The sequence below is a fragment of the Coregonus lavaretus genome (genome assembly GCF_964263955.1).
Source record: "Coregonus lavaretus genome assembly, chromosome: 2".
NCBI lineage: Eukaryota > Metazoa > Chordata > Actinopteri > Salmoniformes > Salmonidae > Coregonus > Coregonus lavaretus.
The window spans coordinates 4,735,520-4,763,400 of record NC_139989.1 but is presented as its reverse complement, the minus strand read 5'-3'; the positions used below and the strand labels follow the sequence as shown (position 1 = coordinate 4,763,400).

At 42.5% G+C, this 27,881-nt stretch overlaps 1 protein-coding gene across 1 annotated transcript in view; it reads left to right on the top strand.

The window, feature by feature from the left end:
• Nucleotides 1–5,003: 5,003 nt before the first annotated feature.
• The window catches only part of cpa6 (carboxypeptidase A6), a gene marked incomplete at both ends in the record, with an annotated part of 49,781 nt that continues 26,903 nt past the window's right edge, over nt 5,004–27,881 (top strand). Inside the window, one exon of the mRNA XM_084146206.1 lies at nt 5,004–5,119. Within this exon, the coding sequence (XP_084002332.1) occupies nt 5,004–5,119 (116 nt within the window). The remainder of the gene's footprint in view (nt 5,120–27,881) is intronic.

Genomic DNA, 27,881 nt, shown 5'->3' with positions numbered 1-27,881 from the left:
TGCCAGTCTGCTTAGTCCGCCAAGCAATGCAGTCTTCATATACGCAACATATTTTAGTCCTCCCCCAAACCCAGCACATGTTATATACACACTAATACGCAAAGCAGGAGCCTTATGAATATGCTACTGTACAGTATGTGTGGCTATCAAGGTACTCAAAAAACCTTCAGTGGGGTTTTTATGTTATTTTCAAAAATGGCTATGGGTATGTCAACGACCCTCTGCATTGACCGTATTGGCCTACTAAATGGACCTGTGAAATTCACCAATGGAGGATGATTTCAATTATGTGTTTTTGATGGACTTCAGTATAATAAACATCAATCTGCCTTTTATATCTGTCCAAACAAACCATTTGACATTTTGATTCAGTGCTTTTGGCAGGATACAATTATAACTCTGTTCCTCATGAATGTGATTTTTCTCTCTGAATGTGGCAGACAGATTTTGTTCAAATAGACCGCTGGCAGATTGACTATTAAATGCTTGACGGTTTATCGCTGAAATGTGCCAAAGCAGATGAAATGCAGAGAGCGCTTCACATCGGTGTCAGATGGACTGACTTTCCAATTATGAATGATTTTATGAAAAAACATTCAATTTCACAACAAGCACACCATTGATCACATGATAATTGGTTCCAGTTTGGGACCTTGAATACTTGAAGATAGCAGGGGCATCATCTCCAAACTGTCTCTTGTGGAATCACTTTTTTCCGCTGTGTAGTGGAGGTAGATTTTAGTTTTATCCAAACGTAATTTAGAGATACCATAGGAGAACTTACTAGTACACTAAAATGCATATATACAGACACCAACTTTTGCCACCCATGCTCTCACAAAATCCTTATTACCGTAGAAAGATGCCTCTGGTAGAGAGCCCATACAGATGTGGGATCTTAATTTGAGCCAGTTTGCTACACCAGGAAAATAATCCTGCAGCAACAGAAAATATGAATTATTATGTGGATTATAATTATTAGACATTCATTTTAGGGATTGATACATTTCTCGTAAGGGAAAATCAAGTATGACATTTCAAAGTGGAAATTACAAACTTCAGAAGCCTTTTTAAACCTCAAATACACAACAAGTTTTTAATTTCCTCCATTGCTGGAAAATTATCCCGCAACAGAGAGATCAAATTAAGATTATACATCTGTACTTCTTCTACTACATGCACAAAGATTCTCTCCTGCTCTCTCATTCAATCTACAATAATCGAGAATTTCAACAAGCATTTTGCTACGGCTGGCCATGCTTTCCACCTGGCTACCACTACCCCGGCCACCAGCTCTGCACCCTCCGCTGCAACTTGCCCATGCCCCCCTCGCTTCTCCTTCACACAAATTCAGACAGCTGATGTTCTGAAAGAGCTGCAAAATCTGGACCCCTACAAATCATCTGGGCTAGACAATCTGGACCCTTTCTTTCTAAAATTAGCCGCAGAAATTGTCGCAACCCCTATTACTAGCCTGTTCAACCTCTCTTTCGTAATGTCTGAGATCCCCAGAGATTGGAAAGCTGCCGCGGTCCTCCCCCTCTTCAAAGGGGGTGACACTCTAGATCCAAACTGTTACAGACCTATATCAATCCTGCCCTGCCTTTTGAACATTTTTGAAAGCCAAGTTAACAAACAGATCACCGACCATTTCGAATCCCAACGTACCTTCTCCGCTATGCAATCCGGTTTCCGAGCTGGTCATGGGTGCACCTCAGCCACGCTCAAGGTCCTAAACGATATTATAACCGCGATCGATAATAGACAGTACTGTGCAGCCGTCTTCATTGACCTGGCCAAGGCTTTCGACTCTGTCAACCACCGCATTCTCATTGGCAGACTAAATAGCCTTGGTTTCTCAAATGACTGCCTCGCCTGGTTCACCAACAAGCACACCATGTAGCTCAGTTGGTGTAGCTCAGTTGGTAGAGCATGGCGTTTGCAATGCCTGGGTTGTGGGTTCGATTCCCACGGGGGACCAGTATGAAAAAAAAAAAATGTATGCACTCACTAACTGTAAGTTGCTCTGGATAAGAGCGTCTGCAAAATGTGTATGTAATGTACTTCTCAGATAGAGTTCAATGTGTCAAATCGGAGGGCCTGTTGTCTGGACCTATGGCAGTCTCTATGGGGTACCAAAAGGTTCAATTCTTGGGCCGACTCTTTTCTCCGTGTATATCAATGATGTCGCTCTTGCTGCTGGTGACTCTCAGATCCACCTCTACGCAGATGACACCATTTTGTATACATCTGGCCCTTCATTGGACACTGTGTTAACAAACCTCCAAACGAGCTTCAATGCCATACAACACTCCTTCAGTAGCCTCCAACTGCTCTTAAACACTAGTAAAACTAAATGCATGCTCTTCAATCGAACGCTGCTGGCACCCGCCCACCCGACTAGAATCACTACTCTCGACGGGTCTGACCTAGAGTATGTGGACAACTACAAATACCTAGGTGTCTGATTAGACTGTAAACTCTCCTTCCAGAATCACATTAAGCATCTCCAATCCAAAGTTAAATCAAGAATTGGCTTCCTATTTCGCAAAACAAAGCCTCCTTCACTCATGCTGCCAAACATGCCCTCGTAAAACTGACTATCCTACCGATCCTTGACTTCGGCGATGTAATTTACAAAATAGCCTCCAACACTCTACTCAGCAAATTGGATGTAGTCTATCACAGTGCCATCCGTTTTGTCACCAAAGCCCCATATACTACCCACTACTGTGACCTGTACGCTCTTGTTGGCTGGTCCTCACTACATATTCGTCGCCAAACCCACTGGCTCCAGGCCATCTATAAATCACTGCTAGGCAAATCCCAGCCTTATCTTAGCTCATTGGTCACCATAGCAACACCCATCCGTAGTATGCACTCCAGCAGGTATATCTCACTGGTCATCCCCAAAGCCAACACCTCCTTTGGCCGCCATTCCTTCCAGTTCTCTGCTGCCAATGACTGGAACGAATTGCAAAAATCTCTGAAGCTGGAGACTCTTATGTCCCTCACTAACTTTAAGCATCAGTTGTCAGAGCACCTTACCGATCACTGCACCTGTACACAGCCCATCTGAAATTAGCCCACCCAACTACCTCATCCCCATATTGTTATTTATTTTGCTCATTTGCACCCCAGTATCTCTACTTGCACATCATCTCTTGCACATCTATCATTCCAGTGTTAATACAAATTGTAATTATTTTGCACTATGGCCTATTTATTGCCTTGCATCTTGCTACACAACTTGCTACATTTGCACACACTGTATATATATTTTCTGTTGTATTTTTTACTTTATGTTTTGTTTTACCCCATATGTAACTATGTGTTGTTGTTTTTATCGCACTGCTTTGCTTTATCTTGGCCAGGTCACAGCTGTAAATGAGAACTTGTTCTCAACTGGCTTACCTGGTTAAATAAAGGTTAAATAAAAATAAAAAATAAAAATATTCAGCTCACTGTCTGGGCGGGAACCAGAGCATTCCTGTCTGTATCTGTTTTGGGGGAATAATGTGTTGTACAGTAATCGGGTGTAAAACAGGTGGCGCGGTGTTGACATAGGAGGGAAGCATGTGAAAAATGTGCTGCTGCCATGCAATCACAAAGGGAAAAGCCAGGCGGTTGATTTAGATGTTTAATCACGGCGCTGGGTGATAAGTAGAGGATCAAACGAAGGCACGCAAAGCCTGGAATAACAGGGAGAGCCACCTAGCCTACACAGGGATACACACAGTGATATATTCCTGGTGGAAACAGGCCAAAGCAGTAGCAGTAGGATGGGATGGATGCCCCAGTCATCAGGCCAGACAGAACTGTATCAATATATTGTACCTTCACTGGGTTGTCTGGAGATTTGATGGGTAGCTGTGAATTTGTGGTAGAATTGAATTCACAAGAATCTAGTATTTCCAGATCTATCAGAGAGTTTGGGGAGACTGCATCTGTTCTCATCCCAGTTATCTCTACTGTCTGGCTTCTATCACCCATAGTCTGGGGCACACACTGACTGACTGGTTGACTGATTAAATGACACACACCTTTATTGAATTCAGGGCTGGGGACAATTCCATTATTCCATTCCAGTCTAGAATTGAAACCCCACAGATCTGTATGTGGTTCATCTGATACATCTTCTGGAGACTAGTCTAAACGATGGTCTATTTAATTGTGCAGGAGCTCAACAAACATTGAGCATACAGAGTGGATTCCTTTTTATATTCAGAATTGGAAAAGTTCCAAAAATGTTTGTTTTACAGAGTATAGAGAGGACAGATGGAGATTATCACCTTAAGTGTGCGTTATAAACATGCAAAATGATATACAGGCTGTCAAAATAGTTGCATACGAAAACTGATAAACAATATATATCTCAAATGTAGGCTACAGTATGGATATTCTTAAATGGATGAATGGAGTACAATCTGTTCTCTAAAGTTTATCCAAAGTCCCCAATAGTAACATTTTGTTAGAGTTAGTTCATCTATGCCAGTCACTCTATTATGCAAGAGGCATATGGTCCTGTTCACGCTGTAACTAAACGATGCTATCAATTTAAATACCTTGCTTCGGTATTAATTCGCGGTTCACGCTATTAATCCGGTGCGAGCCCATCATCTCCCCATATCCAAACGGGATAAGGATCCAGTTACCAACCTCTCTGACACACACTGGGTCACGTGACACAGATCCTGCACATTTAAAAAAAGAACGGGATTTACAATTCCCACCAGGGCTTCAAAGAGGTGGATAAAAGACTTCCCGTTGCCAGTTAACCGACATTCGCACCTCCGCGGCACTTCTGTGCAATTGACAGCGCGCAGAACGCACCAACGACTCATGAGACCCCATTAGCAAACCTGTTGACGAGCGGACTGTCCTTATTTTTAACCTTCAGATTCTATTCTTATACTGTACGAAGTTGATCTCAGCCTACAGAGAAATCATCTTGGAGGGCGAGAAGTGGGGCTATCCTCTGTCATTATTAATATTCGCTCAGGATGGCAGTGGACTTTAGTTGCGCAGTTCACGCCTCAGTTTTATTGGGCTGTGTGATTATCCTCAGTAACGTCCTATGTCCCGTTGGTGCGTACCTCTACAACAACCGCTATGCAGGGTAAGTGAGGATTCTCATTCATTCCTTGTGACTGTGTTAGTAAGTTGAGTCCTAAAAGTTCTCATTCATGTTGAAGGCTTGAAGTTGAACCCCCTTGAGGTAAAATAGAAGGGGAAAACATACAAGGAATGATCTGTATCTTAAGTAGGCCTACTGAAACCAAACTATCTACAGATCATGATGTGGTTTATCACTCCTCTCATCTCCTGTTGAAAAGAGATGGATTGTTCATAGCAACTATTATGACAAAAAAAAACGTTTCTCTCATATTCCCTGCTGGAGAAATATTCCCTGCTGGAGACATAACATATTGTGTTTACTTAGTTGTGTGTACAAGACATAAGGGACTAAGTGTTGAAGTTATGGAATTCACAGAGTCCTGTCAGGGGCCATGGGGCACACAGAGGGCCACACTGGGGCAGGTTTTGGGCACCCCTGGGGCACCTTGGATCAGGGAACAAAGGGACAGTTTTGGGGTACACTCAGCCGGTTTGAGTGCTCTCCTGTAAGCATAATTTTGGGGAGCTTTTGGGGTAATTTTGAGTGGCACAGTGGGACCCCATCCTGCTTCCCCCTGCCTGCCTTCCGCCCCCCCACCCCCCCCCCCCCCCCTCCCCTGCACCCTGGACCTGTTCCAAAGCCCCTGTACTCCACCCAATCCCCAGCTGCTGTGCTCAGACAATCCCCACTTTAACAAGGTAGGAAACCCAGGGCATGAAAACAACAGTCCCAACATGGACATAACTCTGCTCTGTTCAGAATTGCTAATATGATGGTGTGCATTGTCCCACTTAGTTCAGATGACACAATGAATCAATAGGCTAAATGACTAAATGTTCTCTATTGTTGTTAAATCTTTGTGATTACTTGAGTTTAGTTTAGGTAATTATCATATCTCTTTTGTTGGTGGAGCATGATCTAATACAATACACTTGTCAGATTTCCATATTGTGATACAGAGGTACTACGTTGCCCTATTCCCTCAACAATTGGACACACAGAATTGGGTATATTGAAGGTAGGCCTACAGAGTGGAGCGATAACAGAATTTCTCTCAGTATCCAAAAGACTACAGAGAAGTGCCCTCTCTCTGAGTGACCAGAGCTCAGTTAAACACTTCCTGTCCTATAGAGAGCTGAGTGAACCGTCAGATTGACAGCTTAAAATAATGCTTTAACTTAGAAAGACAAGCTGCCAGCACTCAACGGGCTTTGAAGACACACTGAGACACACTGAGAAGGCAGTGCCAGCGTTTTGACAGAGAATCTATGATCAATGGGGATCGCTATGACAAAGAAAGGATGGGTCAATTTGGGTGATGGTAAAAAAACATTTCTGGAGTAGAACTAGACTGCAGCCTTGGTGGATTGTTTTGAATTCTATGGGGTGCACTTTGTCATATGATGTCATCAGTGGCGGCTCCTGAAAAAATTCTCAGGGGGGGCAATTTTTCTGATGATTTAGGTGACCTACACACATTTTAAAAAAGATATGTCCAGCAACAACATGAAGACAGGGGCAGCATATAAGTCAATACCAGAAGCATTTATTGACTGATCTCAAAAGTGTTGGCTTACCAGGGTTGGTGGAGCCCTCAGTTTCATCTTTGCCTCGCAAAGCTAACTCAAACACTCCGCAAAACTTCACACACTGGATTAGCCGGCTGAGGATGTGGCGGTTCTTGCTAATGTCGTAGTAAATATATTTGTTATAGTGAATATGGAATATGATATGTTGAGTAAAATGTTGTGCTAGGATCTATTTAGGTCAGGAGCTGGTTATAAGTTCTGTTCCTATCCAATAACAATGGACAAAAGGGTCCTATCTTGTCAGCCTTGTCAGCAGGTGGCCAAGGACAACACCCACGCCATAGGCCTCTCAGTTCTTCCAACTCACGAGTTCTTGCTCTGAGGACACACACACACACACACACACACACACACACACACACACACACACACACACACACACACACACACACACACACACATCATCACTGTTAAACACACACACACACACACACACACATCATCACTGTTAAACACACACACACACACACACACACAAAAATCCCCTCTCTTAGGCTGAACATTTGAAGACAGAGAACCCGACTCAGAGCCAATGCAACAGTGACACTAGCCTGGAGGGGACCTCGCCCAACTCATCAGGACCAATCAGAAGATCAGAACTACTAGATTCAACCTACTTCATTTATTGCATAAAATGTCTGCACACAATGTTTCGGGGCTCTCTTCAGATAATAATAATAATAATAATAATAATAATATGCCATTTAGCAGACGCTTTTATCCAAAGCGACTTACAGTCATGCGTGCATACATTTTTGTGTATGGGTGGTCCCGGGGATCGAACCCACTACCTTGGCGTTACAAGCGCAGTGCTCTACCAGCTGAGCTACAGAAAGTGGATACTCATGGATGCGCATCGCAATTGTAAAATGTCAACACAATTGGAGACACCACGTCATTTTTGGAGACATGTTATTGACAGTAAACTATTGTAGATGCGACTGCTAACTAAATAAAACATTTTAGCTGGCTAGCTAATCATCTTAGCTAAATGTGGGGCAAACAATTCAGTTATTTACCGTTAATTTGAGGGATTGGGGTGAAAGAAATCGAGTTACATAGTGATACTTTACGATATACTGTATTGACAATATCGCAATATTTTAGCGCTAGTTGGCTGTACCTGCACCAAAACACCATTATTGTTCCTTCATAGCTTGTTCTCAATCTTTTCACATTGGGAGCCAATTTGTTTTCAGCACTTTTATTTCCATGACTGATCAAAACTCGTTCTCATGGCTTTCTGATCCCTCTGCAACAGACATATGGTGCGCAATAAAATCACAGTATCGAATCGCAATACGTATAGAATCATGAGACTCGCAATGCATATATCTTATCGTGAGGTTCCTGGCAATTCCCAGCCCAAGTTCATTTGCCACAACAAATCTCTTCGCTAGCAAACGCGATGTCTTCTCCAAAACGGCAATGTGTCTCCAGCAATGTTTACTTTTTTGACGTTCTATGGCATCTCCACTTTCCAAGCATATATGACCACATGTAATATTTTGGTAAGTGATGCAAATAGTGAACTATGTAGGGCCAGGATGTAAAATATATGTAGCTGCAGCAATTTCTCTTATCTGATATGGTAAGTAATGGGGCTTAATGTATAGCTCCCTAAGAGTTTGACGAACGGGTCCGTGCACGCGATTCCAGATATCTTTACCTCTGAATAAACTGCCTTTATTATACCATATCCACCCTGTCCAAAGTCTCTACTTGGTCTCAGTTCTCCAGTAAACTTGTGATTATCAACACTAACCTCATCGTTGTGGCGGCGGACAGCTAGCCTGTATCCCTCATCCAGTTGAGTGGCAATGTCTTTTTTCGTTCGTACCAATTTTTGGAAAATCCTCGGGTGTAGGACTTTCCGCCTTTAGTAGAAACCTGTTGAATTATTAAATTTGGTCTGGGAGGTCCTAATTGTTTCGTTGCCAATTTATCTTCATTTGTTCGCCGACAAAAAGGAACTTCTTTCAAAGACACAATCGAGTTGCACTGAACGCTATAGCCATCTTGATAGTAGTACGTGAATTGATTGATGAGGCTACCCGCTCTTTTCTTAGTTACGTTCATGGTTACGTTACGTATGACGAAAGCGCGTAAGTGCAAGCCCTCAGACACCCATAGAGATTGTATTGAAAGCTCTGAAATTTGAAAAAAATAGATTTTACATGGGAGTCTATGACAGACTTCTGGGCGATTTTCAACCTGACTGAAATCGCCCCAAAAGGGGGGGGAGCCATTTGAAGCACGACTTTAGCCTGATTGGACATTTAGTGGCAGTGTGGCACTGTGGCAGATCAGACGTCTAGATTACAACACTGATAACTACTGTTGCCGTGATATAATTGATTAGAAAAAAAATCCCTTCCTTTTCCCGTTTGGCAGTGCGTCGCCCATATCGCCCTATTGAACACACCGCCCCTGGATGTCATTGTAGCTCTAAGAAGTCTAAGAAGTCGTTATTTAAAATGCCATTAATAATGTTTTAAAGGGGTAAAAAAAGAGGAAGTCACTATCTATTGTTTTAGAAACAGCATGTATGAGTTTAGAAAAACTGAAATTAAATAATGTATTTAAAGTTGCATGATTTACACAGTTTTAAAGTTTGGGATGGAAAGCAATTTATTTGCCCTCGATAAAAGGCCTCTAAATCCTTGCTCTAACATGAGATGCACTGAGACTGCCCGTTGCCTTGGTGCCAGGCTGTTGGTGGCTCTAACATGAGATGCACTGAGACTGCCTGTTGCCTTGGTGCCAGGCTGTTGGTGGCTCTAACATGAGATGCACTGAGACTGCCTGTTGCCTTGGTGCCAGGCTGTTGGTGGCTCTAACATGAGATGCACTGAGACTGCCTGTTGCCTTGGTGCCAGGCTGTTGGTGGCTCTAACATGAGATGCACTGAGACTGCCTGTTGCCTTGGTGCCAGGCTGTTGGTGGCTCTAACATGAGATGCACTGAGACTGCCTGTTGCCTTGGTGCCAGGCTGTTGGTGGCTCTAACATGAGATGCATTGAGACTGCCTGTTGCCTTGGTGCCAGGCTGTTGGTGGCTCTAACATGAGATGCATTGAGACTGCCCGTTGCCTTGGTGCCAGGCTGTTGGTGGCTCTAACATGAGATGCATTGAGACTGCCTGTTGCCTTGGTGCCAGGCTGTTGGTGGCTCTAACATGAGATGCATTGAGACTGCCTGTTGCCTTGGTGCCAGGCTGTTGGTGGCTCTAACATGAGATGCATTGAGACTGCCTGTTGCCTTGGTGCCAGGCTGTTGGTGGCTCTAACATGAGATGCATTGAGACTGCCTGTTGCCTTGGTGCCAGGCTGTTGGTGGCATTTCTTGTGCCGCTTTGTTCCCTCTGTCTCGCATCCCTATATGCGGCCCTGGATCACCTTTGTTTAGGGGGGCCACAACTTCCTGTGTCACAGTGTGAAAGACTGGGTTGAAAATGGAGAACGTGATAGGGATAAATAGCGAGGGGGAGAGAGAAAGAGAAATAGAGAGAGAGAAAGGGAGTGATGGGGTAATAATAATATGCCATTTAGCAGACGCTTTTATCCAAAGTGACTTACAGTCATGTGTGCATACATTTTTACGTATGGGTGGTCCCGGGGATTGAACCCACTACCCTGGCGTTACAAGCACCATGCTCTACCAGCTGAGCTACAGAGGACCACCTGTACATAGAGAAAGGGAAAGAAAATGTTAGAGAGCAATAGACAATGAAATAGAGGCGGCGTTACAATTTTTTTGGATCATTTTGGTGCAATTTTCACAAATATGTGGTTGATGTTCACAGCTCTTAGTACAAAACTCAAAAACAGATCATAAAAAGGCAGTTGTTTCAAAACTCTAAGCACATTTTCAATTGACAAAGTACAACACACAAAATCATACGGTCACTTTTTCCACCAACCTTAATCAGTGTTTCATCTAGAGATACATGTTTCACATTGCAATACATGTTCATACAGTATAAAGTAATTGCCTTTCACAATGCAATGATCACATTACTTTTGATATGATTCTCTTTTGTTAATAGACATTTTACTATTACTTAAACCGACTGCTCTTAATTGATGATCACATAAACGTTTGGTAAACCTATAGATTTTACATGTAAACTGGTTTGTCTACTACAGATTTTGAGAACTACATAATGAACATGTATGTATGTAAAGTAAAAACATAACAAGTATGATATACACTGAGTCTACAAAACATTAAGAACACCTGCTCTTTCCATGACATAGACTGACCAGGAGAATCCAGGTGACAGCGATGATCCCTTATTGATGTCACTTGTTAAATCCACCTCAATCAGTGTAGATGAAGGGGAGGAGACAGGTTAAAGAAGGATTTTTAAGCCTTGAGACAATTTAGACATATATTGTGTATGTGTGCCATTCAGAGGGTGAATGGGCAAGACAAAATATTTAAGTGCCTTTGAACGGGGTATGGTAGTAGGTGCCAGCCGCACCAGTTTGTGTCAAGAACTGCAACGCTTTTTCACGCAAGAATAGTCCACCACCCAAAGGACACCCAAAGGACATCCTGCCAACTTGACACAATTGTGGGAAGCATTGGAGTCAACATGGGCCAGCATCCCTGTGGAACGCTTTCGAAACCTTGTAGAGTCCATGCCCTGATGAATTGAGGCTGTTCTGAGGGCAAAAGGAGGGTATCCAAAATAGAGTTGCTGGGGTCCTTTTGATGGGGAGAGGGGTTCACACTGCTGTACTAACATGTTATTGGCCAATTGGTCTCGGTATGTGTAGGCCATCTATCTGATGCTGTATGGTCCAAAATAGTAGGACATTGTTGCCGCCCGTAGCATTGAATGCAAGGGAAGCCAGCGAGCATTTGGCCTCCCTTTATAAAAAAAAGTATAAAATAATAGCCAATCAGCGTTGAGCTAAACTGAATGAGCTCAACTGTGAATGGTCCTGGTGCACCAAAAAAAAAGTACTATAGACCAATACAGTACTGTAATACCAGTATGCCATTTACAGTGGGGAAAAAAAGTATTTAGTCAGCCACCAATTGTGCAAGTTCTCCCACTTAAAAAGATGAGAGAGGCCTGTAATTTTCATCAAAGGTACACGTCAACTATGACAGACAAATTGAGATAAAAAAATTCCAGAAAATCACATTGTAGGATTTTTAATGAATTTATTTGCAAATTATGGTGGAAAATAAGTATTTGGTCACCTACAAACAAGCAAGATTTCTGGCTCTCACAGACCTGTAACTTCTTCTTTAAGAGGCTCCTCTGTCCTCCACTCATTACCTATATTAACGGCACCTGTTTGAACTTGTTATCAGTATACAAGACACCTGTCCACAACCTCAAACAGTCACACTCCAAACTCCACTATGGCCAAGACCAAAGAGCTGTCAAAGGACACCAGAAACAAAATTGTAGACCTGCACCAGGCTGGGAAGACTGAATCTGCAATAGGTAAGCAGCTTGGTTTGAAGAAATCAACTGTGGGAGCAATTATTAGGAAATGGAAGACATACAAGACCACTGATAATCTCCCTCGATCTGGGGCTCCACGCAAGATCTCACCCCGTGGGGTCAAAATGATCACAAGAACGGTGAGCAACAATCCCAGAACCACACAGGGGGACGTAGTGAATGACCTGCAGAGAGCTGGGACCAAAGTAACAAAGCCTACCATCAGTAACACACTACGCCGCCAGGGACTCAAATCCTGCAGTGCCAGACGTGTCCCCCTGCTTAAGCCAGTACATGTCTGAAGTTTTCTAGAGTGCATTTGGATGATCCAGAAGAGGATTGGGAGAATGTCATATGGTCAGAATAAACCAAAATATAATTTTTTGGTAAAAACTCAACTCGTCGTGTTTGGAGGACAAAGAATGCTGAGTTGCATCCAAAGAACACCATACCTACTGTGAAGCATGGGGGTGGAAACATCATGTTTTGGGGCTGTTTTTCTGCAAAGGGACCAGGACGACTGATCCGTGTAAAGGAAAGAATGAATGGGGCCATGTATCGTGAGATTTTGAGTGAAAACCTCCTTCCATCAGCAAGGGCATTGAAGATGATACGTGGCTGGGTCTTTCAGCATGACAATGATCCCAAACACACCGCCCGGGCAACGAAGGAGTGGCTTCGTAAGAAGCATTTCAAGGTCCTGGAGTGGCCTAGCCAGTCTCCAGATCTCAACCCCATAGAAAATCTTTGGAGGGAATTGAAAGTCTGTGTTGCCCAGCGACAGCCCCAAAACATCACTGCTCTAGAGGAGATCTGCATGGAGGAATGGGCCAAAATACCAGCAACAGTGTGTGAAAACCTTGTGAAGACTTACAGAAAACGTTTGACCTGTGTCATTGCCAACAAAGTGTATATAACAAAGTATTGAGAAACTTTTGTTATTGACCAAATACTTATTTTCCACCATAATTTGCAAATAAATTCATTAAAAATCCTACAATGTGATTTTCTGGAGAAAAAAATTCTCATTTTGTCTGTCATAGTTGACGTGTACCTATGATGAAAATTACAGGCCTCTCGCATCTTTTTAAGTGGGAGAACTTGCACAATTGGTGGCTGACTAAATACTTTTTTCCCCCACTGTACGTAGAAGACACTTTTATCCAAACTGACAACAGACCATACATTTTGGTATGTGACCCCAGTGAGAATCGAACCCCCAACTCTGGTGTTGCTAATGCCATGCTCTTATGAACTGAGCCACGTACAAGACCACTACAATACATAAGTACAATACTGTAAAATACAATACACAATTACAATACAGGTGGAAGACATATAATTGCCATCCCCATGAGCGTAGCACCCTCCTTCAGGCCATGGATGTGGCATGCAATGATTTCAATCCAGACCTCCCACTGGGCACAAACTGGTTGAATCAACATTGTTTCAACGTTATTTGTCAATGTATTGTGACCAGGAATCTACGTGGAAAATACATTGGATTTGAAAAAAGTCGGCAACGTAAAGTGTTGTTTTGAGGGTGAAATTTCAACCACAGGATTATGTAATCATGGTAACCAATTTTCAACATAGACAAACTTGTATAAAATATGTTGAATTTGTACCTTTGAAACAAAGTCTGATTTTCAATGTTATATCCACCTTATAAAATTAAAACAAATAGGCTGGGCAGCACCTCCTATAGGAGAGTTAATCTACAGGTATCAATTTGGTCTCCCATCCAGGATTTTTTCCAAGCCTGGTTTAGCTTTAACATTGTCACTGACTACTACCAATGTGCTATCGTGAGAATGGTTATTGAGAGATCTCTTTATGACTAAATAGATTCACTGTTGCTATCGAAGTCATTCCAAAGGGTAGGTTTAACAGAGCAAATGAAATGTAACCATACTATAAAGTCATACAAATAGCATTTGCGAAGTCATCAACAGCTATTGTTTTAAATTCAACCCAGGATTAATCTAAAAATAGACAATACATATACAGTTGAAGTCAGAACTTTACATACACTTAGGTTGGAGTCATTAAAACTCGTTTTTCAACCACTCCACAAATTTTAACTTTTTTTGCTATTGGACTAACTGGATGTTAAAATAACTAAATTGAGAAGGTATCATTATGTTGTGTTTTGGTGATGAAACCAATTTACTCATTATATTTCACAGTAAACTTATATTTTGGATCAATGGTTGTGTGGTGAAAGATGTCTACAAACAAAATGAATGCACAATGAAAGGTTTTGAATGTAATGCTGCGTTACAAGTGTTACCAGTTTGGAGTTCTGTATTGAGAGTTTTGAAAATAAAACCACATACTCGTGAAAATTTTACCAAAGCGATTACAAAAATAACTGTATGATGATTTGTAGCTGGTTCCCCTGAGGATGGAGTCTCCTCTGTGCCAGGTCTGAAGTATGGCTGTGTACTGTAAATTCCTCTACTCTGTAGCGGTTACCATTGTGTTGATTCATACCATCAGTGGGAGCCTAGCATCGGGCCAATAAAAAGAGTGCAATATTCAGTGCCTTTTCACATATGTGTGTGTGTGAGAGAGAGATTGCTCATCAGCTGGCAGTGGCACTGACAAATCCTTGGAAACCCAGGCAATCTAGAAAACACTCACAGGGGTGGCTATAGTGGACATGAACATGGGTGTGTTGTACTGCACAAGTATATATCCTGGTTGTGATGGCTTCTGGAGTTTAGAGTAAAGTTAATATTATGAGTTCCCCAAAAATGTTTTACATGCAGGATTCCTTGAAATGATCAATGTTCCAAGATCTTGAATATAGCCTAACGAGAGGTGTGTGTGACAAGTGCTGAAATATGCCAAGTCCCATTTGTGATACCTTCCTTAAGAGTACAGTGCATTCGGAAAGTATTCAGATCCCTTGACTGACCTTTTCCAAATGTTCTTACGTTACAGCCTTATTCTAAAATGGATTAAATAGTTTTTTCCCCTCATCAAACTACACACAATACCCCATAATGACAAAGCAAAAACAGGTTTTTAGAAATATTTGCTAATTTATTAAAAAATAAAAAACTGAAATATTACATTTACATAAGTATTCAGACCCTTTACTTAGTACTTTGCTGAAGCACCTTTGGCAGCGATTACAGCCTCAAGTCTTCTTGGGTATGACGCTACAAGCTTGACACACCTGTATTTGGGGAGTTTCTCCCATTCTTCTCTGCAGATCCTCTCAAGCTCTGTCAGGTTGGATGGGGAGCGTTGCTGCACAGCTATTTTCAGGTCTCTCCGGAGATGTTCGATCGGTTTCTGGCTGGGCCACTCAAGGACATTCAGAGACTTGTCCTGAAGCCACTCCTGCGTTGTCTTGGCTGAGTGCTTAGGGTCGTTTTCCTGTTGGAAGGTGAACCTTCGCCCCAGTCTGAGCGCTCTGGAGCAGGTTTTCATCAAGGATCTCTCTTTACTTTGCTCTGTTCATCTTTCCCTCGATCCCTCCCAGTCCCTGCCGCTGAAAAACATCCCTACAGCATGATGCAGCCACCAACATGCTTTACCATAGGGATGGTGCCAGGTTTCCTCCAGACGTGACACTTGGCATTCAGGCCAAATAGTTCAATCTTGGTTTCATCAGACCAGAGAATCTTGTTTCTCATGGTCTGAGAGTCTTTAGGTGCCTTTTGGCAAACTCCAAGCGGGCTGTCATGTGCCTTTTACTGAGGAGTGGCTTCCGTCTGGCCACTCTACCATAAAGGCCTGATTGGTGGAGTGCCACAGAGATGGTTGTCCTTCAGGAAGATTCTCTCATCTCCACAGAGGAACTCCAGAGCTCTGTCAGAGTGACCATCGGGTTCTTGGTCACCTCCCTGACCAAGGCCCTTCCCCCCGATTGCTCAGTTTGGCCTGGTGGCCAGCTCTAGGAAGAGTCTTGGTGGTTCCAAACTTCTTCCATTTAAGAATGATGGAGGCCACTGTGGTCATGGGGACCTCCAATGCTGCAGAAATGTTTTGGTACCCTTCCCCATATCTGTGCCCCGACACAATCCTGTCTCGGAGCTCTACGAACAATTCCTTTGACCTCATGGCTTGGTTTTTGCTCTGACTGCGCTGTCAACTGTGGGACCTTATATAGACAGGTGTGTGCCTTTCCAAATAATTTCCAATCAATTGAATTTACCACAGGTGGACTCCAATCAAGTTGTAGATACATCTGAAGGATGATCAATGGAAACAGGATGCACCTGAGCTCAATTTCGAGTCTCATAGCAAAGGGTCTGAATACTTATGTAAGTAAGTGTCATGACTTGCCCTCATGGATTGAGGATCAAACATGCCGGCTAGGCAAAGGTTTGAACACCCCCTTTCCTGGGGGCCAGTTTTATGACCAGTTGTAAATACCGTGCAGACGTTCTCTTCCTTGCCATGAAGTATTGGGAGAAAGGACCCCTTTGTTAACAAAGGAAGTCTTCCTGGCAAGACTCCAACATCCAAAAGTGGATAATGAAACAATATTCCTACTTAAAAGAATGTGGGAAATGGTTGGTGGGGACTTAAAGAACAATCATGTCAAATTCGTTACTATGTTGTGATGTCATTAAAGACGGTGGAACAACATAACTGTATAGACAAGTTTACGCGCTGTATCCTGGGTGGCGCCATAACTCTACACAAATGCATTTCATTTCCACCGGAAGTTGTTGGCACAACGTCTGCCGGTGTAAACACAGCGATGTCGACGCTAGCTTGGGAACACGGTTCTACTACTATGCCGCAACCCGTCAAGGAGCGGAGGGGGAGGAACTTGCAAGGGACTATTTGGAAACTCTGGGCAACAGCATTGAAACCAAAGGCTTAGTGGTGTGCGAAAAGGAACCGTGGCTTGCAGCATCTCCCGATGGAGTGATAAACAACGACATTCTGTTGGAGATCAAATCACCTGTGATGGGAAACAAGTCACTTGCAGAATTTTTAGCAACAAAGAACTGCGAAATCACAACTGTGGCAAACGGAGATAGGGTAGATTACCATATTGCCTGCAATGGTCCAAAAGGCTACTACATGCAGGTACAAATTGGGATGCACTTCACAGGGCTTCAGCACTCCAAGTTGGTGATCTGGAACAAAACTGAGCACCTAGAAATCGTACCCTACGACCAAGGCTTTGTCCAGGGGCATATCATAAGGCTGCGCACATTCTACTTTGCCCACATGCTCCCGAAAATTGTTGATGATTTTGTTGAGGGAAGGTTACAGTTCTGCAGTAAATATCTCAGCATTTTAAAACCAAAATAAACTGCCTTATTTAGGTCATGCCCACAGGAGCCAACAGATGTCCATTGTTTACATGATCTCTTTATGCTGTGCAATATATCAGTGTGCCTACTGTTTGCGTGAAAATAAAGTTTGATGTAATTTCAATCCTTAGAGTGCTACAATTTATTTTAACACAGTTCATAATTCATAGTAAGCTCATACTGTACATAAATAACACTGGATTAATTAATTGTTTTGAGGAAACTAAACAAATGGCTTCAACAAGAAAGATTGCGTGTTTAATCTTAACAGGTATTAAAAAGTAAAATACAAAAGCAGCCCACACAATTACATCACTATGAAAATATTCATATATAATATTAAAAAATACAATACACGCAGTATTTGTTGTGTTTATCTGTATTTAATGAACAACATGGCTGGGTGTTGGTAGACAGGGACACAGGGCAAGATTCTAAACCTCACTGATCAGTGGACTCTTCAGGTTAACTAGGCCAGCACAGATGGTTAAGATGTTGTCCAGTTTCGGTGCCATGCTGATGGGAACATTCTGGGATAAAATCTTAAACACCTTCAGTCTCTGGATTGCTCTTTCCACATGTATGCGGACATTGGCTACTCGCCTGGTGCGTGTCGTCTCCTCATTGGTCAACTGATTGCGCCTGTAGGTGAAAGCAGGGATGTTCAAACTGACCCTTCTCTCATCAAGCAAGTCTCGAATGGTGAACCCACGGTCTGCCATGACCTCATCACCAGCCCTCAGATAGTCTAGGAACCCACTGTCCATGGTGATAAACTTATCGCTGCTTCTGCCAGCATAGGCATCAGATATAAACATGATTAGCCCATTAGGGGCCACAGCGACAAGATATTTCACAGTGTTGCGTGATTTATACTGGCTGAAAGTGTCACTCCTTGAGTCGTGGTTTGTGGCTCTCTGCATGGCACTTTCGGCACAGTCAATGATGCAGGTGGTTCGAGGGTAGTTCCTCTGAAACGACAAGGGCATGGTGGCACGAATGATCTCTCTTGGAAGCCAGGGGATCAGGACTTTGAACTGTTCACCCATCACGTCAATCCAGTGACTAATCACAATGCTTGCCATGGATGTAGACACATTGAAGCGGTGAGCAATATCTCCTAATATTAGGTTTATTTTTAGTTTCATCAACGTCATAAGTATTTGGTCAACAACAGGAAGGGTAATTGATGGCTTACTGAAAGGCAACAACACCGTCACCAGGGTGAAGAATTGAACCATAAGCACTCCTGTATACAGCCGGGACCTAGCATCATCAATGACCGTGGTGCTGGTCACAGTAGGACCCATTTCTGCCTCGCACTGTGTGGCCTTGTCTACTTTAACAGACTGTGTTGAACAGTAAATGTGATCAATATGTGACGGATCCTCCCATTGGGTGGGAGCAGGCTCCTCCCATTTGGTGTAGCAGGCTCGGTCTCACAGACAGGCTGACAGGTTTCTGGAGCATCTAAAAAGGGGAAGAGAAAACATGGATGGAGCAAAATTAATGCAGGCATAGAGTCCTCTCACTACAAACATCACAATGGAAAAATGTGTACTACAACATTGCACTCACACGCACACACACAATCATCATCACAACAGCCTGCCACCTTGCATTGTATTTATGATGTAGACTAAGGCACACGCAGGCAGGCACACACACACACACACACACACACACACACACACAATTAATGATGTAACTATCGTGGGCATTGTTTGTCCCATCTCCAAAACAATCAACTGCCTTAGCAAAATACCGGTAGCAATGTTAATGTATGACAACTTCTTCATAATTAACAGTATTGTCAGCTTCATAGCTAAAGTTGCTGAACTTACCCTCAGATTCAAGTCTGCGTTTCTTTATCTGGGAGGAGGCAGTGGTCCGCTGGGTGAGTTGACGCCTATTTGGCTGGGGAGGGCGATTGTATCCCAACCACAACTCTGGGAAAGGATTATCCTTGGTAGGTTTTTGGTCAACAAAGTGATAGGAACAAACAAAAACGTTGAGGGGTGGTTTCTTTAGATTCAATGCCTTCAGCCAGGTCCTTGATTCCGAGTCGGTATCAGGCTTGCGAAAAAATGTAAACAATGGAGCGCATGGACATTGCCTCTTTGTAGCTGGTTTGTGGTCATAGCACTCTCTATCTAACCACTCGTTCAGGTGCTTTCTCAAGTTTTTGCAACCAACTACCGCACACGTCGTTCCCGAACCACTTTTCTTCATGTTGTAATTGTAATTTTTATATCCTCTTTGTCACTGCGATATCAGTGCTTTGTCGGCACAACGGAGCTAGCTAGCAAAACAAACCCAGCCCGGCAGAACGGAACTGGATTGCATCGACGGGAGGAGTTCAGGAAGTAGAGCGGAAACGGCTCAAAAACTTGTCTATATCTGGGGGGGTACACTTCCCAGTTATGAGGTTTGCATCTAATTGTTGTATAAAACGAATTATTAAGTATAATAATACTTTTGTGAAGATAATAATGTGATTTTAGCATTCTAGATGAGATGATTGTTTTCCATATTGATTTGTTCTCAGTCAGTGGCCACGCCCAGATGAGCACAAACATGAATCAACGCCCCTTTTACCCCGAGTGCATAAAAAGCCTCGAGACGATATCACCTCAGACCAGCAGACGTGAAGCGTGAGCTAAACGTTGCAAATGGTTGAATTTCTACCAGACCAGGAAGCCCACGGCTTAAAATGGTTGACACTCTACAAGACCAGCAGACATGAAGCATGAGCTAAACGTTACAAAAGAAGACCAAGCATACTATGGTATACTCCGGATGTTGCAAATGGTTGCATTTCTACAAGACCAAGAAGCATGAAGCTGAAGCTACATGTTACAAAATGGTTAGACCAGAAAGACCAGAAAACGTGAGACGTTAGTCCACACGTTTGAAATGGAGAAACTCTGAAACTCTCAACTTCTACACGAGGTGAAGAAGAAGACAATGCACTAGACCTTATCATCTCAGTCTGCAGCTGGCATGTATAGTCGTCTAGAGAACATTCACTAAAGACACGAGTTGGAAAGGACAATCCCTCTCAGACAACCGCTGCTACATCTGAAGTATCCATTCTAACCACTACTACGACCAGAAACTATACCAAGGACTTTGGGATCTCTGGTGGGCAAACCAGAGTCCTACATCAACAACTCAACTATCGAGGACAGCTACACTTAAATACATGTTGCATTTCTAATCCAAATGAGCGTAGTTTCCAAAGTAACCACGATAGTTTGAATCTCTTTCTCCCTTCAACTCTGACCCGCCTTCTACCCAAGCATTACTGCTATTGTTAGTCCGGTCCACTAGGGACCTGTTCTCATTGTATTACGTTAGTAATCAATAACCTGTGTGTGTGTGTTTGTATTGTGTTATTATTTAGTTAGTTAGTAAATAAACAATTAAGCCAATTTGTGTATTGCTGATTCATCAATAAGGTTAGGGTTTTTGCAGGTTCAAGGATTATGCGACGTTCAGAATGAGACTGATAAGAGGTAATTATTTAATAAGTGACTGTTATCAATATATAACATATAATGTACCTTCTAAGAGTTTAATTCGGGAGACGGTAACTCGTTAAACAACTTCTTCCGTGGTGCCCCAAATTCCTAATGAGTGACAATTAAACATAGTTAGGGGATTCGATAAATAACAGTCATACATTAAAGAAAGTCACGTCACGACATAAGGTATTTCTGTTTTTGTTTTTTTGTAAATTTGCCAAAAATTCAAAAAACCTGTTTTCACTTTGTCATTATGGGGTATTGTTTGTAGATTGCTGAGATTATTATTATTTTTTTGTATTACTTAAAAATGTATGTCAAACAAAAACCAATGATTGCAAAGTTAAACAAACTCTATGCACAAGGACTACTTTTAACAATTTCCACTGAAAAGTTTACAAAAACACATTTAATTTCTCGTGCAACAGGGTAATCAAATTAAGATCCTGCATCTGTATGCAAAGCTTTGCATTACAGTGTGAATCTGGCAGCTGAGTTGATTTACTGTGTGGAGAAATATGAAAGCCAGACCATTGAAACCAGATAGCTTAGGTGGTTGAGATGGTTTTAGTTAGCCAAACACGAGCGGAGTGGTTTTAGTTAGCCAAACACGAGCGGAGTGGTTTTAGTTAGCCAAACATGTGTTTTTTCCTTCTTATGATGTTGTTATCTTTATGATGGTATCGTTAGTGTAAATGTATTTTCAGTGTGCCTAGGGATTGCCTTTATAGCCTATGAATACAGGAGATTCAGAAGCAGTGTTAAACAGGCGAGAATGAGGAATGACTACTAGACCCCATGGAACATCACAGTCAGATGAAGTGTATTTCATTCATCTATTTCCCATGTTTACACCTGAAAGGAATTGCCAGGGCTTCACACAGTCATTTCGTTGATGTTGTTTGCTACTGTGTCTAATAATAAGTTATGGATATTTTATTTATTTTCACCAATGTGTTTCATAGTCAAGGTCAGGGCTCAAAATTGTGACGCATGCTCTCTGACTGGAAATTTTGATTTAGCACCAGTTCGCCTAGAGAAATATTCACCCAGATAATACATTGTATAGCAAAATTGTCTTTGTGCCATTGGAAGCAAACCAAGTTGTTTCATTGTTTCATGTCCAGTGCTTTCTCTCGAGAACCCAAGGCATTAACAAGACATTCTGCTTTATCTCAATGGTTCTCATCTTTAAGCACCGCGTACCGGTGGGACCATGTGAACTACAACCCCAACGCTCTGTTTTAACGTTTAGAAATGTCAATAATCATGACTTGCGATATGGTTTCCGAAACATATGGAACTTATCTTTCATATCAGCGAGAAATAATCTTTCTAATAAAAAAGGTTTGCACAGGTTTGCACAGATCCTTCCAGCCGACGAACTACACCTCCGCTACACTTCCTTCCCAGTTACGCATACACGTAGGTGTTCAGAGCACGAGAGAGCTAATTAGCCCAGTTGGTCGCCTCTGTCTTCCGTAAACAAGCGCTGTAACATGGAGATATGGCCGTGTTGGAACGCTAACCCTAACCCTATAAAGGAGTGTAGTAATTTAACCTTTTTATTATTGTTATTATTAATATTATTATTGTTATTTCTTGCTATGAAAGATACGTTCCTTATGTTTCCAAAACCATACCGCAAGCGATGCGTGTTAACATTCAGGCCAAAACTCCCCCGGCCAGAAGATACCTTCATGAATAGACGCTAAATGTAGTTAGCATCTACGAATGGACTAGTCCAGTGGGCTCTGGCTGTTGTTATATATTTGAGTGGGGCACATTGCGAGCAAAGTCGATACATTGTATAATTTCACCTCACCTGTGAGAGTGAAGAGGAATTTCAGCAACTCTTGGAGGACAGTGAAAGTTGATAAAAGTGCTTCTTAATTGGTAAAAAACTACATAATATAATAATAATATGCCATTTAGCAGACGCTTTTATCCAAAGCGACTTACAGTCATGCGTGCATACATTTTTGTGTATGGGTGGTCCCGGGGATCGAACCCACTACCTTGGCGTTACAAGCGCCGTGCTCTACCAGCTGAGCTACAGAGGACCTCTGCCTACAGATGTGAAAATTAAGGAGGCTTTTATATATTTCAAAATGGTCTCCTATGGGTTCAGGGACCAATCACAATGGGAATACAAAACGAAACATGATGTAATTGGTAAATGAGTAGCAAAAATCTGACCAATAGGAGGCCACTTTGAAATATAAAATTCCCCTTCCACATAGCACTTTGTAAATGCCTCTCTTCACTGGAGAGTGTGCAGATGCAGTGTTCACTTTCTTTTGCACCTGACCTCACCTGTGAGAACCATGAGCACGGGCAAGTCTGATTAGGCTTCGATGTAGCCTACCGCAGCCTGTGAGTAGGGCCTATTATAGAGCACAGCTCCTTGACCGTTATGGTTATAGTTTACAATTCAGAAAACCGCTTGTCTCTAGCCCAAACCGCTTGTCTCTAGCCCAAACCACTTGTCTCTAGCCCAAACCACTTGTCTCTAGCCCAAACCACTTGTCTCTAGCCCAAACCGCTTGTATCTAGCCCAAACCGCTTGTCTCTAGGCCCAAACCGCTTGTCTCTAGCCCAAACCACTTGTCTCTAGCCCAAACCGCTTGTCTCTAGCCCAAACCACTTGTCTCTAGTCCCAAACCACTTGTCTCTAGCCCAAACCACTTGTCTCTAGCCCAAACCACTTGTCTCTAGCCCAAACCACTTGTCTCTAGGCCAAACCGCCTGTCTCTAGCCCAAACCGCTTGTATCTAGCCCAAACCGCTTGTCTCTAGGCCAAACCGCTTGTATCTAGCCCAAACCGCTTGTCTCTAGGCCAAACCGCTTGTCTCTAGCCCAAACCGCTTGTATCTAGGCCCAAACCGCTTGTCTCTAGGCCCAAACCGCTTGTCTCTAGCCCAAACCGCTTGTCTCTAGCCCAAACCGCTTGTCTCTAGCCCAAACCGCTTGTATCTAGGCCCAAACCGCTTGTCTCTAGGCCAAACCGCTTGTATCTAGCCCAAACCGCTTGTCTCTAGCCCAAACCACTTGTCTCTAGTCCCAAACCACTTGTCTCTAGGCCCAAACCACTTGTATCTAGCCCAAACCGTTCAAAGGTTATGACTCATATTACCAGGGGTTAAATTTGGCTGGTCCCACTGGGTCCGAGACCCGTCACCTATGATCTAAATGAGAGCCGGGTGGAGCTGAGACCCGTCACCTATGATCTAAATGAGAGCCGGGTGGAGCTGAGACCCGTTACCTTTCGTTAGCCTATTTGAATTATCTAATGAAAGATTGTTGTCCACATTACATTTTCCACAGCCAACAACAGAAGTAGGCTAAGCAGCAGCAAAATCAGACAAGAATAGTTGACCTATTCAATTGTTCAGACTGTCGCATTCTATGCGAGAAAATAATATTCCTCTCAAGGAGCATTCAAATTGCCAGTGGGAGAGAAATATGCATACCCAGTACAGGAGGCTGCTGAGGGGAGGACGGCACATAATAATGACTGGAACGGAGCAAATGGAATGGCATCAAACACATAAAAACAATGTGTGTGATGTATTTGATACCATTCCACTAATTCCGCTCCAGCCATTACCATGAGCCTGTCCTCCCCAATTAAGGTGCCACCAACTTCCTGTGATGCCCAGTCATTGTAGCCTTCAACATTCTTAATCCAGTCACGGGAAACACACTTTTGAAAGCAGTTTTGATGGCCACTGTTATAAGATGAGAATCGCTGAGCATTCTACTAAACTACACTTATTTCTCAAATCCAAGAAATGTGTAAAATGCACCATTTTAGTTTTAGCAGCGGCATGGTTTATGCGCGTTAGCGGGCGCCAATGAGTCAGGTGTAACAGGTAGGCTTATATTACAGTATATTCACAGTAGTCTACATGATCCTTGGTTGGCTGAGTGTCAGTGGAATGTTTTTTGGGGGGACATTCAAGTCATCAATATGCTGCTATACCGTAATTAGCAACAAGATAGCCTAATATTTAGACTTTAGAGTTTGTGATCTAGCTTATGATTTGCCCAATGGGGTAAATGCAGATGGGCAACCCTCTGCCTATTTATTTCTAGCCACTATGCTGCATCAGTTGGGCTACATCAGGTGATAATGAGTATTGCTAAATAGCACACCTGCCAGATAATATGGACCAATCTGTTATTGGGCTCATTTTTGGAGGGGGAAATTATATTTTAGATGTCAGCATCATTTTATTGTCAGTAGGATGTCTTTTTAAAAAGTCACCAGAACTGACGTTCTCACAGTCATTCTACCCCCAAAAATGATACGTCCCTCCACAACCTGTAGGATGCTGTGATATGTGCGTTTGTCAGTATATATTTAGGCTAGTATATTATATGTCGTAATGTAGGTTCATGTTATTTAAGACTCCTGATTCTCATCTGTCTCAATGTAATGATGTGTTGTAATAATAAACCTATGTCCCAAAACGCTGTAACAGGATCCTATCTGTCAGCCACTGGTATGACCCTGTCATCCATCCCTTCCATCACACTAATACAGGACCCAGCCCTTCCCCTAACCCTGCTGGATCATCTCTCACAATTAGGTGGCATTCTCCAGTCATGTACGAAAGGGAGAATGCATTAACTCTGACACTACTGTATGGCCGAGAAATGTCATAGAGTGAGGTGCTTTTAGTTGTTTTAAATCTCGCTCAGCACTTTCATCCTGACTGTTTACAGACATAGTTTAGATAGATAGGTGGATCCTATAAGGTAGTTAGTACAGGTATAGGATCTTAATTTGAGCCAATCTCCTACAGCAGGAAAGTAATTCTGCAGCAACAGGAAATGTGAATTTTTATGTGGATTTATAATTAATTGTCATTTTTTTGTAGTGGTGGATACATTTTTCGTAAGGGAAATTCAAGTCTGAAATTTCAAAGTGTATATTACACACTTTAGAAGCCTCTTTGAACATCAAATGCACTACAAGTTTTAAATTTCCTGAGTTGCAAGAAAGTTATCTTGCAACAGAGTGATCAAATTAAGAACCTACAGTTGAAGTCAGAAGTTTACATACACCTTAGCCAAATACATTTAAACTCAGTTTTTCACAATTCCTGACATTTAATCCTAGTAAAACTTCCCTGTTTTAGGTCAGTTAGGATCACCACTTTATTTTAAGAATGTGAAATGTCAGAATAATAGTAGAGACAATTATTGCAGCTTTTATTTCTTTCATCACATTCCCAGTGGGTAGGGAAGTTTACATACACTCAATTAGTATTTGGTAGCATTGCCTTTAAATTGTTTAACTTGGGTCAAACGTTTTGGGTAGCCTTCCACAAGCTTCCCACAATAAGTTGGGTGAATTTTGGCCCATTCCTCCTGACAGAGCTGGTGTAACTTAGTCAGGTTTGTAGGCCTCCTTGCTCGCACACGCTTTTTCAGTTCTGCCCACAAATGTTCTATAGGATTGAGGTCAGGGCTTTGTGATGGCCACTCCAATACCTTGACTTTGTTGTCCTTAAGCCATTTTGCCACAACTTTGGAAGTATGCTTGGGGTCATTGTCCATTTGGAAGACCCATTTGCGAACAAGCTTTAACTTCCTGACTGATGTCTTGAGATGTTGCTTCAATATATCCACATAATTTTCCTTCCTCATGATGCCATCTATTTTGTGAAGTGCACCAGTCCCTCCTGCAGCAAAGCACCCTCACAGCATGATGCTGCCTCCCCCGTGCTTCACGGTTGGGATGATGTTCTTCGGCTTGCAAGCAACCCCCTTTTTCCTCCAAACATAACGATGGTCATTATGGCCAAACAATTCTATTTTTGTTCCATCAGACCAGAGGACATTTCTCCAAAAAGTACGATCTTTGTCCCCATGTGCAGTTGCAAACCGTAGTCTGGCTTTTTTATGGCGGTTTTGGAGCAGTGGCTTCTTCCTTGCTGAGCGGCCTTTCAGGTTATGTCGATATAGGACTCGTTTTACTGTGGATATAGATACTTTTGTACCTGTTTCCTCCAGCATCTTCACAAGGTCCTTTGCTGTTGTTCTGGGATTGGTTTGCACTTTTCGCACCAAAGTACGTTCATCTCTAGGAGACAGAACGTGTCTGCTTCCTGAGCGTTATGACGGCTGCGTGGTCCCATGGTTTTTATACTTGCATATTATTGTTTGTACAGATGAACGTGGTACCTTCAGGCGTTTGGAAATTGCTCCCAAGGATGAACCAGACTTGTGGAGGTCTACACATTTTTTTCTGAGGTCTTGGCTGATTTCTTTTTATTTTCCCATGATGTCAAGCAAAGAGGCACTGAGTTTGAAGGTAGGCCTTGAAATACATCCACAGGTACACCTCCAATTGACTCAAATGATGTCAATTAGCCTATCAGAAGCTTCTAAAGCCATGAACTCATTTTCTGGAATTTTCCAAGCTGTCTAAAGGCACAGTCAATTTAGTGTATGTAAACTTCTGACCCACTGGAATTGTGATACAGTGAATTATAAGTGAAATAATCTGTCTGTAAACAATTGTTGGAAAAATTACTTGTGTCATGCACAAAGTAGATGTCCTAACCGACTTGCCAAAACTATAGTTTGTTAACAAGGAATTTGTGGAGTGGTTGAAAAACGAGTTTTAAAGACTCCAACCTAAATGTATGTAAACTTCCGACTTCAACTGTACATCTGTAGCTTCAGTACCACACCAATCCACCCACTCTAGAGAGTCCTCAGCCACACCAAGATTCTCTCATGTCACTAGGGAGCTAACAATGGAGAGGAGAACTATAGGAGCTACACTATCATACTGCACAGTGTAGTTCAGGGATCATCAACTAGATTCAGCCGCGGGCAAATCTTTTCTTCAGCGGATTGTCAGGGGGCCGGAACA